This window comes from Hypanus sabinus, chromosome 25, assembly GCF_030144855.1.
Source record: "Hypanus sabinus isolate sHypSab1 chromosome 25, sHypSab1.hap1, whole genome shotgun sequence".
Classification (NCBI taxonomy): domain Eukaryota; kingdom Metazoa; phylum Chordata; class Chondrichthyes; order Myliobatiformes; family Dasyatidae; genus Hypanus; species Hypanus sabinus.
Genome location: NC_082730.1, coordinates 26,112,148 through 26,126,652, shown reverse-complemented (window position 1 = coordinate 26,126,652; position 14,505 = coordinate 26,112,148). Strand labels below are relative to the sequence as shown.

Below are 14,505 nucleotides of genomic sequence, written 5' to 3'. Positions count from 1 at the left end.
CATTTTTCAAGTTACGTTTCAAGTTGTATGTAGAATGTGGCAAGCCCTGCTATATTGAAGCAACCCTTAGATTGTAATTGATTTCAAAATGAATTGCTGTCTTTGTTATATTCTGACTGACCTGACAGCTCTTTAATCTGACATGTTTTCTTCAAGACTCCTTTATCTGAACCTGATGGAGGAGATAATGCAAGTAGAGCCACGCAAAAAAATAACTTACCAGCTGTATCTGAACTTGCGCTAAGTCTTTTTCACTGATTACCTTTGTCCCTGATGACCCAGATTGGTTCCTGTTTAAGCCATACCTTGATTTAAAAATCTTTGTGTGGTTTGAATCTTTTCATGGCCTTAGCCCTTCTCATGTGTGTAATCAGCCTCAGACAAGAGATTTGCTCTCCTCTAATACAGTCCTAATAATCTTTTTCAGCTGTAAAGACCCTAAACTTAGAATTCCTTTCCTATACATTTCACTATCTGTCTGTCCCCCATTAGGGTGCCATGGTAGTGTAGTGGTTAGCACAACTCTTTACAGAACTGGTGTCCTGGGTTCAATTCCCACCGCTGCCTGTAAGGAGCATTCTCCCTGTGACCTTATGGCTTTTCTCTGGGTGTTTTGGTTTCTTCTCACAGTCCAAAGATCTACCAAATGGTAGGTCAATTAGTTATTGTGAATTGTCCTGTGATTAGGCTAGGGCGAAATAAGTGAGATGCTAGGCGGTGCAGTTTGTTGGGCCAGAAAGGTCTGTTCTGCACTGTATCTCAATAATATATTTCTTTTAAATTAATTAAGTCTCGCTCCTGAAATTTCACTTATTGGTCAATAGTCCTAAGATACCCTTAAGTGACTTGGCATAAATTGTTTATAAACTGAAACAACTTGGGATGTTGCTGCTATATCAAAGATGCCACACACTTGGAAATTATTGCTGTTAAGTTAAATTAACCTCACCTGGAACAGGAATTATCACCAACTTGGCACTGACCCATTCTTTTTTATTACCATCAGTTTCATTTCCTCAAAAATCTGATTTATTCTTCTCAGGTTTGCTCCTGATAACTATTTCTAGTTTATTCAGGAATTCCCCTTTCTCTTCACTTCCTTTTACCTATTTAGGATCTACCTTTTACACTAGATCTGTACAAGTGTCTCCTACTACCATCTCCTCACACAGGATGTCCATTTTGTCTGATTAAACCCCTATCATTAACTTTCTTAAGGCTGTTTTTCTTTCAGTACATTAAAGGCACTATTGAAGTCCAAGTTGTTGTTATTGGCATACCAACATTCATTTAATGGTTCTTTGACTGTTAGATATTGGTTTCCTACAAAACTAGGGATGGATCGCTGGTGGATTTTTCTCACTGTCCTTTCCAAAGATAACTTCTTGTCACTCATGTCCAGAGCTGGTATCAGCAACTCTAAAGAAGCTTGGAACACGGAGATATCATATTCTGCCCACAGTGGGAGATGAAGGGGTTCTACCTGAAGTCTTTTCTTTCTATTTTTGATAAGGTACTACAAAACTGAGACATTCTGGCGAAATTCATTGTATTGTGGCAGTCTGCGCTGGCTGCTGAGTTGGATGCCTAATTTGCCAAATATTATTATAGATCGTATCTTAATAAAAAAGTGTGAGTTGCATTTTGTGATACTTTTCCTGTGCTACTGTGAAGTGGCAGCATTCCAGAAACAGCAGTACAGTGGTCATATTTGCCAGATGTGGATGGCCAAATGCAGATGTGAATGATCAGAGATGCCAGATGTGAATGGTCAGACACAGATGTGACTGGTCAGAATGCCTGCAGAAGTGTTGACTGCAATCTCCCGATTATAACTTGACCGTCCAATCTTTCTAGGTCTGCGGAATGAAAAGTTGTGGATCAACAGATCTTTTTTTTCTCATTCCTCTTCTTTCACTGCAGGCCCTTCAAGCAGCGAGACAGCTTTTGCTTCATCAGGCAACGGGCCTCAACTCTCCGACTACGAATGAGAAGCAGCAGCAAACAGTTCAGGTCTGTACCAAACAACATAAACGGTAAACAGAGCTGATCAGTACGACACACAGGAGCTGAGATCACATCAGGAGTCTATCAGAAATAGGTGTTGGGTGGATTCAGGTGCCAATTTTGAGCAACACACGAGTGTGGGGGGGAGGGGGTTACCAAATTAGAGCAAATCATTTCCTTTTAACCATAGCTTACTATACAGGAAGCTGCTAATGGCACACATACAGACAATAGATTTACAGGTGGAAGTGAAAACAGTTTCCTTTAACCCACTAATTACTGTAGACTGACCCTGAGACCGGCAAAAGCAACATGGTACAGAAAGAGAGAAAAATGTAAATCAAGGTTTATAGATGCCGGAAATACTCCACTGACAGACAGCATCTTTATAGAGAGAAACATAAATAGCATTTCAACTTAATGAAATTTCAATGATTCAAGTACTTGCTCTGTATTCTTTGCATGGCCCAGGAGTTGATGCTGAATCGCATGAAAGAAAAAAGTAGAATTGAAGTAAAGATTTCTGAATGGAATTTAATGCTAAGTATATGATTGAGTGAAGCATGTCAAATACTGTGTGCATGAATATTGTTCTCTGGAAAACTAGATCCTTTCCCCGGAGTTGTACCATGCAGTTCAACGTCACACACACACACACACACACTTCTCAAATCTTAAATTCAATTAGCTTACTATAGGCATTCTTAAGAATGTGTCTATGACTCATAGGACTCTGAGAAATAAGTAGCAGAAATAAAATATTGGAGTTTGGCAGAAAACAGCTGTACTCAATTTCACTGGGAGTCAATCTAATCAGTACCTTCTTTTTATTAATGGAAATTAGACAATGTAAGGTGAACCTATTTGTTTACTAAATGCAACTCCAAGGAAATCCTCGGTTGTTAAGAATCACCTTATCAATAGATCCGTTTTTACTTTCCACAGGAGAACATTGAGTATTACCGACAGGAAATGACAGACTAGGTGCAGCAGAGAGGTGTACAGCTCCAGGGACCCGATTTTGTTTCTGATCTGAGGTGCTGTCTGCTTGGAATTTGCCCTGTGGCTGTGTTAGTTTCCACCCACATGCCAAAGACATGCAGGTCGGTCAGTTAGTTGGCCACTGTAAGTTGAGCCTAGTGTAGATGAGAATAATGGACTAGAAGAAAATGAGATTTGTTGAAATGGGCATTGAAGGCCAGTTTGGACTTGATAGCTGAAAAGCCTGCTTCCACACTGTATGATTCTACACTCAGTGACCACTTTATTAGGTACCTCGTATACCTAATAAACTGCCAATGGAGTGTATGTTTGTGGTTTTCTGATGGGTTCTCCATGAGCACCCTAATGCTATTTGAAGAGCAATAGAGCTTCCTGTCTCCAGGGCAAAGATACTCTCAGTTGCCACTTTATTTGGTATGGGAGGTTAGGTTCATGGTCTTCTGCTGCTGTAGCCCATACACTTGAAGGTTCGATGTGTTGTGGGTTCAGAGATGCTCTTCTTCACACCACTGTTGTAACACATGATTATTTGAGTTATAGTTGCCTTTCTGAAAGCTTAAACCAGTCTGGCCATTCTCCCCTGAGTTCCCTCACTGACAAGGCATTAATGCCCACAAAACTGACACTGATCAGATTTTATTTTGTTTTTTTTTGTGCTATTCTCTATAAATTCCAGAGACCGTTTTGTGTGAAAATACCAGGCATTTCTAAAATACTCAAAGTCTCTGTCTGGCACCAGCAATGATTCCGCAGTCAAAGTCACTTAGATCACATTTCTTCCCCATTCTGATGTTTGGTCTGAACAACAACTGAACCTCTTGACTATGTCTGCATGCTTTTATGAATTGAGTTGCTGCCATATGATTGTCTGATTAGATATTTGCATTAATGAGCAGGTGTACCTGCTAAACATGGCCCTGGAGTATGTATTGAGCCATTAGTTCGTAGTGTGCCGTTTTCCTCATCTGTGTTATAAACTGATTTGGAACATCAACAGTTATGTTCTCCATTTCAGAGGTTTTATGTTTTGAGAAGTAGCTAAAATTACGGACTAAGCCTTCAGTGTGAGGTCTGCCACAGTGTAACTTGACAAGTCTTGTCGTAAAGTGGCCGCACTTAATATAGATGAATTTGATGAAAACGTGGTGGAGTTTCTGATTTCTATAGCATTTCAATTTGCATTTGTTTATTTTTAAATAGCTTTTATAAATTTCACATTTTTAAAAAAGTATTTCATTTACTAATTAGAGTACGCCAATAAATGATTCAGTCTAATTTTCCAAAATTATTTTTAATAAATTTCAATTAGTTATTGGAGCAGACATTGAATAAAAATAATTATTTTGTAATGACAAAAACAAAGGAGCATCTGAAGATGCTGGAGATCCAAGCAACACACACAAAATGCTAGAGGAATTGCTGAGTTCAGTTCCAGCATTTTGCGTGTGTTATTTTGTAAAGAACACATTTTGCCCATTTTACTAAAAGTTCACCGAGCTGACACACTTACACGTATCAAGAAATATCTTCTAATAGAAAGAAGGATAAAGAAATTACTGAATTCCATTACACCGCACACCGTACTGGCTCAAAAACTTAAATTAATTATGGAAATCAATTTAGCAAAAAATAATTGCAAATCAATTTTGCGAGCACTTCCATCATTTCTAGTTGCATCTAAATATCCTATCTTATTATTTTGTAAATGATCACTCAGGTCAGAGACAGCTTGCTTCCTTTCTAGTCTGAAGTGGTCGATGAAGCATTTCTTAGAGGTGTTGCCTCTACCACAGATGGGGTAGGTAGGTACATAGTACAGAATGGGGTGTTCTGCTTCTGCTGTTTCAGGGGCATTCTCTGCACTCCCAATGTAAGAAGCTTTTCATTTCCACCCTGGGTGCTCCTTTTCTACATGGACCAATCATAGGCCAGTAGTTCCCATCAGTCAGAAGGGATAGTACACTCCGTAAAGGAGATGTAGCATTAAACAAGAAGTGAAGGTCAGCCTGGGATGGACGCTTCCAAACTTCTGCCCTTGCCCCCACAGCACTCAGAATGGAATGTCCAGTGACAGGCATGCAAACGATGTGGCCGGCCCATCGAAGCAAACAAGTTGTAATTAGGGTCTTGGTGTCGAGGATGTTGGTCTGGTGGAGGATACTGAGATGCTAGCAATGACAGAGGTTAAGATGCTTCTGCAAAATGTCTCCAACTGAACGGGACAGATAGTAGAAGTGCAGAACACCGTTATCACATCTGCAGATGAAATATTCAGCGCAGCTTATTTTTTCCATTATTCACTAGCTACCTTACACTCACTCCTTGAATAGTGACAGAATCCCACATGGATTCTCCTCTTTCTCTCACTGGTATTTCCCAACTCTTGGAACTTCTGAAATGGACTACATTTTAAACAAATTCCCTGATTGGCACTGGTGTACTTCAAACCCCTTCTCATGAGCGTTCATGGGTGCATCTTATCCTATCCTTGTTCTGTGTAGAGTTGCATGTTAGCTGAAGGTACAGGCTTTGGTGAGTTTGATTAAATTTAATTTCAGTATCATATCCCATCCTTAAAAGCCTAGACATTGACTGAGGAATATGAATGAGGAGGACATGAAGGCATTGTATGAAACATATTAATCTGTGTTTAAATACTGTTTTCATTCTTGTTGCTTGTGCGTGGAGCAAAAGGACAATGGAGAAATATGACTAAATGTTTTTACTGAGTTATGTTAGTTACAGTACCCATTGGGCAATGTACAGTAGGGGGTGATGATCTGGGCCCACCCCGCAGTCAATAGCCTGAGCCAAAAGAGGGTGCCGTGTGTGCATAGGAGGCCCAGTCAATTTACCGTGCAAGTTGGCCACATGCCCACTTGTCACATTCCCATTTATTTTACTTGAATATGAGGGGAGAAGCATTTCCTGTGAATTACCTAACACCCCATTCAGATCACACAGTTCATGTTCAAACCATACATCTCATAAAAATGGTCTACAGATATCAATGTTGATACCTTTGTTGTTTATGATATAAGTTAACAACTAGGATTGAAATGTATGATTAGTAAGTTTGCAGGTGGCAAAAAACATGGTGGTGTTGGTTGACAGTGAGGAATGTTGTCTAAGATTATCAGGGGACAGAGGAGATAGAATCTAATACAATCACTTTGATTAAGAGGCATTAAAATTGGCACTATATGAGCAAGGCAAAGATGGATATGGACAGAGACGAAATGGTCACTGCTTCTGAAAGCTCCACCATCTTGTATAAAGTACAGACCCGATCAGAGCAAATAGGATTCACAGAGATTGGCAAAGTGATCAACATAGGCCAAGCATACGATGCAGCAAGTCAGTGATCTCAGCATTGAAATGAACTTCTGCCAATTAAGTATTCCAACAATGACAACAACTTGCACTTAAGTGGTACCTTTAACATATTAAAGACTCCTATCCTGTTCTTGTGATCCTCAGTCTTCCCACATCAATACTGGTGGATGTGCATTCTGCTGCATGAAACTCTCTCCCTATTCTCTCCACCTCTCACTCCTTTTTCTTAAGAATATTCTGACTAAGCTTTTAATCACCTGTCCAAATCCCCCTTAGAGAGCTCAGTATTTTATTTCATGATCTTTCCAGTGTTAGACTGAGAAGTGGTACACAGAAAGTTCCAGTGACAACATTAATCACCAGCAATGCCGCAGATGAGTTTACTTTAAATTTGTCACCTTTTACTTCCGTTTTTCAACTTTTGTTCTATCTCCATTTCTTCCATCCTCCCTCTCGCTCCCTTATTTCCTCACCCCCCCCCCCCCACGCCCATGCTCCACTGGCCTGTCTGTCTCTCCCAATTGCTTCTCACTCTGAGATAAATTTTCATTTAAACCATATGGGCAGTAACTTAGAAGAGTGGATTGCCTGATTTTCATTCAGTGTAAATCAATTAAATGCAAGTAGGATGAATCCTGCACTCCACTCTGTCAAATTACTGCGCTCGCTATGAAAACAGAACTTCGCTCTTCCCCGTCTCATTTCTCAGTATTTGTCTGCTTTTTTTTTATATAAGTGTCTGCCTCCCTTTCTGTGCATGTGTGTCTCTCTCCCTGTTCCATTTCTGTCCGCCTGCCTCTCTCTACCCTTGCTAGTTTCGTATTCCCTTTCCCTCGTGTTCTGCTTCTCTCTCCCTCGCATCCTCTACATCCCAACGCGTGCCCCCTTCCCTGCTCCCCCCCACCCACAAAGACATGGCGTGAACCTGATACTCCGCAGTTTGCCAGCACCTCTGGCAGCTGCCAGAATATTAGTTGTGTTTGGACAGGTGCAGCTCTCCACCCAGTACTGTTTTGTTAACCTTCTGAGGATTTGTGTGAGCAATTTGGCAGCAAAATTAATGACAATTTTGATATAATTATTTCATTTTCGAGAAAGAAAGTGGACTTTAAAAATTTCAGCACGTTGCTGGTCCAATTGAAGCTCCCAGCAGCATTCTGTGAGGTCACAGAGCGGAGTCAGGGACAGCACAACAGAAACGGTCCTCAGGAATGCACGGAACAAAGGGTGGGATAAAATGGATACTAAAACTGATTTAATCAAAAGCGTGGGCTATAACCTCACACACCCAATTAAATATGTGATTGCAGCAATCAATAAGTTCAAGGCTGACGGTTTCCATGGTAACGCCTCGAGTTGCTGATATGAACAGATCATGCCATTGTGAGTTAGGATTCACCACCAATGTGGAGGCAGCATCAGTGCCAGGGTCTGGATTGACAGCACCATTTTGATGTGTATGTTTAGGGTTGGGGGTGCAGGAAAGGCTACAAGGTGAGGTGAATGCATCACAGCATTCCCTGATCCTACCCTGATTTTTCCAAGCACTGGGAACCTGAGGTTGCATCCTCTGACCCTGTACTCAGTGGTTGTGGGAATGGAAAGGAGGAAAAAAAGTGTCACAATGAATCTTCTTTCATCTGCCGATGATATTTCATCTGAAATGTGGCTCCTCCAACAAAGCTACACCCTCTCAAAACCCCATTGGAATACTTCGTTATGAGATTAGTTGACAGTATGAAAGATGCATTGATGCCCACTGTTGTAATGTAGGAAAAGCAATGGCTAGGAATGTTAATGAGATAACCTGTTTTAAAGGCATTAGATGAGGGGATAGATATTGGTTAGGGCAACATGGAGAAAGTCTGCTTTTCTTTGTACTCATTTATATCTGAAGGGCAGAAGCAACTTCTTTCAGATGACGGCCTACTTTAGGACCAGCAGTCTCGATTTTCTGCCTCTGTGTTCTGAAATGGGCCGGAACCCATCTGAAAAGATTATGGCTGTAAGGATCATAGCTGTCAGCTGATCAATGACTTTGTTTCCTGGGGCAATATCTCGGCACCACCGAGTAAGAAGAGAGTTGATAATGCCAATTGTCCGAATGTCCCTGGGGAGACTTAGGATCTTTTTAATGTGCATTGGGCCCAATCCCACAAAGTCTGGGAAGCGGGCCAAAAGTGGAATTTGTAAAACTAGTTATCTTGCTACGCTCCACCAAGATGCAGAGAAGCATTTCCACACGGGCGCTTGTCATTCATACAAGCAAGCTTATGGTTCCCGCATATCTCCAGGGGGCTGGATGGTGCAGCGGGTAGAGCTGCCACCTCACAGTGACAGACATCCGGGTTTGATCCTGACCTTAGGGGCTGCTGCGTGGAGTTTGCGCCTTCTCATTGTGACCATAGGCTACCCTCTCAGTGCCCCAGTTTCCCCCATGATCACAAAATCATGAAGGTTGGTAGAACATTGAAAAGTACAGCACTGTACAGGCCCATCGGCCCCCAATGTGGTGCTGACCTTTTAATCTACTCCAAGATCAATTTAACCTGTCCCACCCACATAGCCCTCCGTTTTTCTTTCATCCATGTGCCTATTTAAGAGTTTCTTAAATGTCTCTAATGTATCTGCCTCTGCCACCACCCTTGGCAATGTGTTCCATGCACCCACCACTCTCTGTGTAAAAAACTTACTTCTGATATCCCTCCTATACTTTACTTCAATCACCTTAAAATTATGCCCTCTCATATTATCCTTTGCTGCCCTGGGACAAAGGCACTGGATGTCCACTCTGTCATCTTACGTACCAGAGGTTCCCCACCTTTTTTATGCTGTGGACACCTATCATTAACCAAGGGGTCCACAGACCCCAGACTGGGAACTCCTGTTATACAGGTATAATGTCACCACTCCTCCTTCGCTCTAAAGGGAAAAGTCCCAGATTGCTCAACCGAGCAGATTAATTAGCTACTGTAAATTGCCCCTAATGTGTAGATGAACGTAGAATCTGGGGAGAACTGATCACAATGTAGGAAGACACAAAAACAAATAGGTGAATATGGAATTAGTACAAATGGGTGTTTGATGGTTGGCACAGACTCGATTCCACGAAAGCCCCATATTGATGATTTTGAATCCGATCATTAAACTAACAAAAGCATAGAAACATGGTTACCTGAAGATTCAAGTTGAGAGACATACTACCTGGGCAAGAAAATCAAACTAGAACCAAGTCTGTGATGTCACAAATAAAAAAAAATTATGGTGAACTCTAAATATACCCTGATTTGCCCTTTGTGAAGGATTTCTGCTTACCGAGGTGAAATCATCAAAAATCTCCTGTAGCATATTCTATATGTTTTATACAAGGAGGCCAATCAGCCCATTAAGTCTATGTCAGCTTACAGACAATCCCATTCCCTTGTTAATTTTCCTTGTAACCTGTTCTCCCCACATTTCCATCAAATGCCCGCACATTTTTAATTTTATTTTTATTGAGTTAAGGTGTGGTATAGGCCCTTCTGGCCTTTTGAGCCATGCTGTTCAACATTCCCTGGATTTAATCCTAGCCTAATCACAGGACAATTTACAGTTACCAACTAACTTACCAACTGGTATGTTTTTGTACTGTCAGAGGAAACCAGAGCACCCAAAGGGAATCCACGTGGTCACCAGGAGAATGTACAAACTCCTTACAGGCAGCGGCAGGGATTGAACCCTGGTCGCAGGAACTTTAAAACATTGTGCTAAGCACTGCGCTATCATGCCATCCCCACCCATATACATAGGGGCAATTTACAATGGCCAATTAACCTCCCATTTCTATGTTTCTGAGAAGTCAAATGAAACAGAACCACCCAGAGCAAATCTACGTGGTCACAGGGGAAATGCAGGAACTGCACACAGACAGCAGTTTCTGACCTGAGGGCAGGATCGAACCTGCGTTTGTGGAGCTGGAGGCAGCAGCTCTGCTAGCTAGGCCATTGTGTCATCCAATGACTAGAGTCTTTCAAAAGATCTTACATATTTCATGGAAATATAGCTTTACTGTTTTCTCTTTGGGTAAAAATTCAGCACCTTGATACTCAAAGTTCAAAATTCAAAGTAAATTTTGCATCATAGTACATGTATATGTCCCCATATACAATCCTGAGATTCATTTTCTTGTGGGTATACTCTGTAAATCCAATAACCATAATAGAACCAATGAACGGCTGCACCAAATGGGCCTAACAACGAGTTTGCAAACTGTCCAAATACAAAAGAAAAAAATGAAGTAATAATATTATATAGATAAATAAACAACAAATATTGAGAACATGAGATCAAGAGTCCTTGAAAGTGAGTCCATGGGCTCTGGGATCAGTACAGTGATAAGACAAGTGAATTTGCGTGAAGTTATTCCCTCTGGTTCAAGTGCCTGATGGCTGAGGGGCAGTAACTGTTCCTGAAACTCATGGTGTGAGTATTGAGGCTCCTGATCTTTCTTCCTGATGGCAGCAGTGAGAAGAGAGCATGTCCTGGGTGGAGGGTGTCACTGATGATGGATACTGCTTTCCTGTGACAATGCTCCCTGTCGATTTTCTCAATGGTGGGGAGGAAATCCCACCACTCATCTATAGAAGTTTGTCAAAGTTTTAGATGTCATGTCGAATTTTCCCAAACATCTAACAGAGGTGCTGCTGTGCTTCCTTTGTAATTGAACTCATGTTCTGGGCCTTGGTGATAAGACTAAAGAACTTAAAGTTGCTGTCCCTTTCTATCTCCGATCTGCAGATGAGGACTGGCTCAGGGACTTCCAGTTTCCTCCTCCTGAAATCAATGATCGGCTCCTTGGCCTTGTTGACATTGAGTAAAGGATGTTGTTGTGGCACCATTCAGCCAGATTTTCAATCTACCTCCTATATGCTGACTTTTCACCACCTTTGATTTGGCCAATGACAGTAGTGTTGTCAGCAAACTTAAATATGGCATTGGAGCTGTGCTTAGCCACACAATCCAAGTGTAAGGTGAGTAGAGCAGAGGGCTAAGCACACAGCCTTGGTGATGGAGATTGTGGAGGAGATGGTGTTGCCAATCCAAACTGACTGGAGTCTGCAAAAGGTGAGATTGAGGATCCAATCGCACAAGGAGGCATTGAGGCCAAGGACTTGAAGCTTATTCATTCATTCTGATGGGATGATAGTATTGAATACTGAGTTGTAGTTGATAAAGAACATCTTGATGTATGAATCTTTGCTGTCCAGGATCCGGGGTTGAGTGAAGAGACAATGAAATGGCGTCTGCTGTGGGCCTGTTGGCCAGTAGACAAACTGGAATGAAACCAAATCTCTGCTCAGGCAGGAATTGTTATGTTTCATCACCTTGGATGTAAGTACTACTGGATGATAGTCATTGAGGCAGATTACCATGTTCTTCTGAGGCACTGGTATAACTAAAGCTTGTTTGAAGCATTTGGGTACTTCAGACTGCTGAAGGGAGAGGTTAAAGCTCTCAGTGAACAATGCAGGCAGTTGAGAATTCCAGGTCTTTAATACTCAGCCAGGTACACCATGTGGGCCGGGTGCTTTTCATGATTCACCCTCCTGAAGGGTGCTGTCATGTCAGCCTCGGAGATCTGAAATCTCAGGGTCATCGGGGGCTGTGGGAGATTGTGATGTTTCCGCCATGTTTTGACAGTTAAAGTGTGCATAGAAGGCAATGAACCTATTGCCCTGAAAATAAGTTGAACAACTTTTCATTTGTCCCCGATGCTGTCAGAGGAACAAAAGAGCATGTGGAGGCTGCTCAACACCTCAAAGTATTTAATTAGACAATGCCAGCGATACTTGGGATTACAGTTCAAATGCTCCTGATCACTGTCAATCTCGGGCTGCAGGCTTCAACTGTGCACCCACACTACTGCTTAACACAGAATCTGTGCCATACATCCAGTAATTTTCATAAATAGCCCAATTCTTGAGACTAAATATAGTGAATTCCTGTGTCCCATCTTAATTCCATAACCCCAATGAAGACAAGTATCCAGATGATGTCTAACATCTGCCTGGATCCTTACTGAGAGGGCAGGTCAGAGCCAGAGGACAATCAGTGGCAGATGGGAAGGAGTACTGACATGGATGACAATAGTAGAGGAAAGCTATAATTGTATGAAATAAAAGAAAGAAGAGTAGGTCAACTTGAAGGGGAGTTACAGTTTGTCTAGGAGACAGATTGGACTTTTGACTGTGTCTGTGAGTCAGTGCTAGGAATCCACAGTTTAATGACGGATCTAAAGATGGGAAATTGGGTGATGTGGAGGCCAAAAACAGGGAGAGGAATTCTCACATGTATGAAGTGATTTTTCTCTCTACACACTTATCTACACACACACACACACACACACACACACACACACACACACACACACACACACACACACACACACACACACACACACACAATTCCATGACTCAACAGGTTAAGAGGTGATTCCCCAGAAGGATGTGTGTGCCTGGTGTTTATTACAGATTACTTTCATTTCCAAGATTGTGGTTTACATTCAGTGCAGACTAAATAAACTGATGGCTCTCGCTGTCTCTCTCGTTCTCTACACTTTCCTCTGCTACATTACCTCCCTACCACTCATGTTTTCTTCTTGTGCTCTCTCCTCCTTTTCTCATAGTATTTATTATTGTTGCCCTTTATCCTGCCACCCTCATACAGTTCAGGCTTTCACATTTAATTCCTCCTCCACTCTATCTTGTTCAGTCTCTTTTCCTTTCTTTAATGTGCCCCTTGTTCCCTTTCATCTGCGTCCTCCCTCATATAGGTGAATCTCACCATAGCTCTCTTTCTGGTTCTCAGCTCTTCACCAGAGTGCTGTCCATTTCTTTATTTAGCCTATTCAGTCCCTCTCTTTGCCTCTTCTTAGATTTTTTTCTTTCCTTTTCTGCTTACCTCTCTCTCCTCTCATTCCTTCCCCTTTACCCTCTCATCATCACTTACAGTTTTCATTCTCTGCTTCCTTTTTACTCAGTTTTTTTCAATCCACACTGCCTTTTATCTCATTTCTCATTCCACTCCTCAGTCTCTCCCTGTTACATCATTTCTCCCACAACCCTGCTGTCCAAATCCAACCCAACCCTCTCCCCAACACCCTGCCACTTACTCCACACCATCTTGCCAACTCCTGCCTTTTCTTTCCTACCCAAGTCTTCCCTCTGCTTCCATCCCCAAACCCATCCTTTTCCACTTCTCCCCTCCATTTCTTCCTCTCACTCCAACTCCACTTCCTCTCCCCTCACCTCACACCTTCCTCTCTCTCTTCCATCCATCTCTCTCTACAACCTTCCCCCTTCATCCCTAACATCTTCCCTTTCACAGCTCTCTCTCTCTCTACCCTTTGCTCCCCCACAAATCCTCTCCCCCCTCCCCTTTTGATCTCCCTTCTCTCTTCTTCTGTGTGCATGTCTTTGTAGTGCATTCCATCTGGTGGGTTTTTTTTACCATCTTCATCCTGATGAGGTATCAAACTTGGTTTTCACCGTATGCTAATCACACTCTATCACTCAAGCAGATATCCAATTTTCCCTCTCTACTTTGAAGGACAAAAAATTCCATCAACTAAACAAAGAATAATCAATCAAATGGGACAGGCTTGTCCTCACTTGGAAATATTGAGATGCTACTGGTTGGAAGCTGTTAGCATGTTGTGAAGAGATGGATGATCTTGATCCTATAAGATCTTCGTAAGACAACACTTGGAGAACCATGTTCAGTTCTGGTCACCTTATTACAGGAAGGATGTGGATACTATAGACAGAGTGCAGAAGAGATTTACAAGGATGTTGCCTGGATTGGAGACCGTGCCTTATGAGAATAGGTTGAGCGACGGAGGATGAGAGGTGACCTGATAGAGGTGTATAAAATGATGAGAGGCATTGATTGTGTGGATAGTCAGAGGCTTTTTCCCAGGACTGAAATGGCTGACAAGGGGGCATAGTTTTAAGGTGCTTGGAAGTAGGTACAAGGGGGATGTCAGAGGTAAGATTTTCACACAGAGAAATGGAATGCACTGCTAATGAAGGTGTGGAGGTGGATACGATAAGGGATTTTAAGAGACTCTTAGATAGGTACATAGAGCTTAGAAAAATAGAGGGCTGTGTGGTAGGGAAATTC

General features: G+C 42.0%; 1 protein-coding gene across 2 annotated transcripts in view; it reads left to right on the top strand.

The window, feature by feature from the left end:
* The window catches only part of foxp4 (forkhead box P4), a 403,429-nt gene that overhangs the window by 198,593 nt on the left and 190,331 nt on the right, over nt 1-14,505 (top strand). For both annotated transcript variants that reach the window (XM_059950359.1, XM_059950360.1), the window contains exon 3: nt 1,924-2,013. In XM_059950359.1, the coding sequence (XP_059806342.1) occupies nt 1,924-2,013 (90 nt within the window). The remainder of the gene's footprint in view (nt 1-1,923; nt 2,014-14,505) is intronic.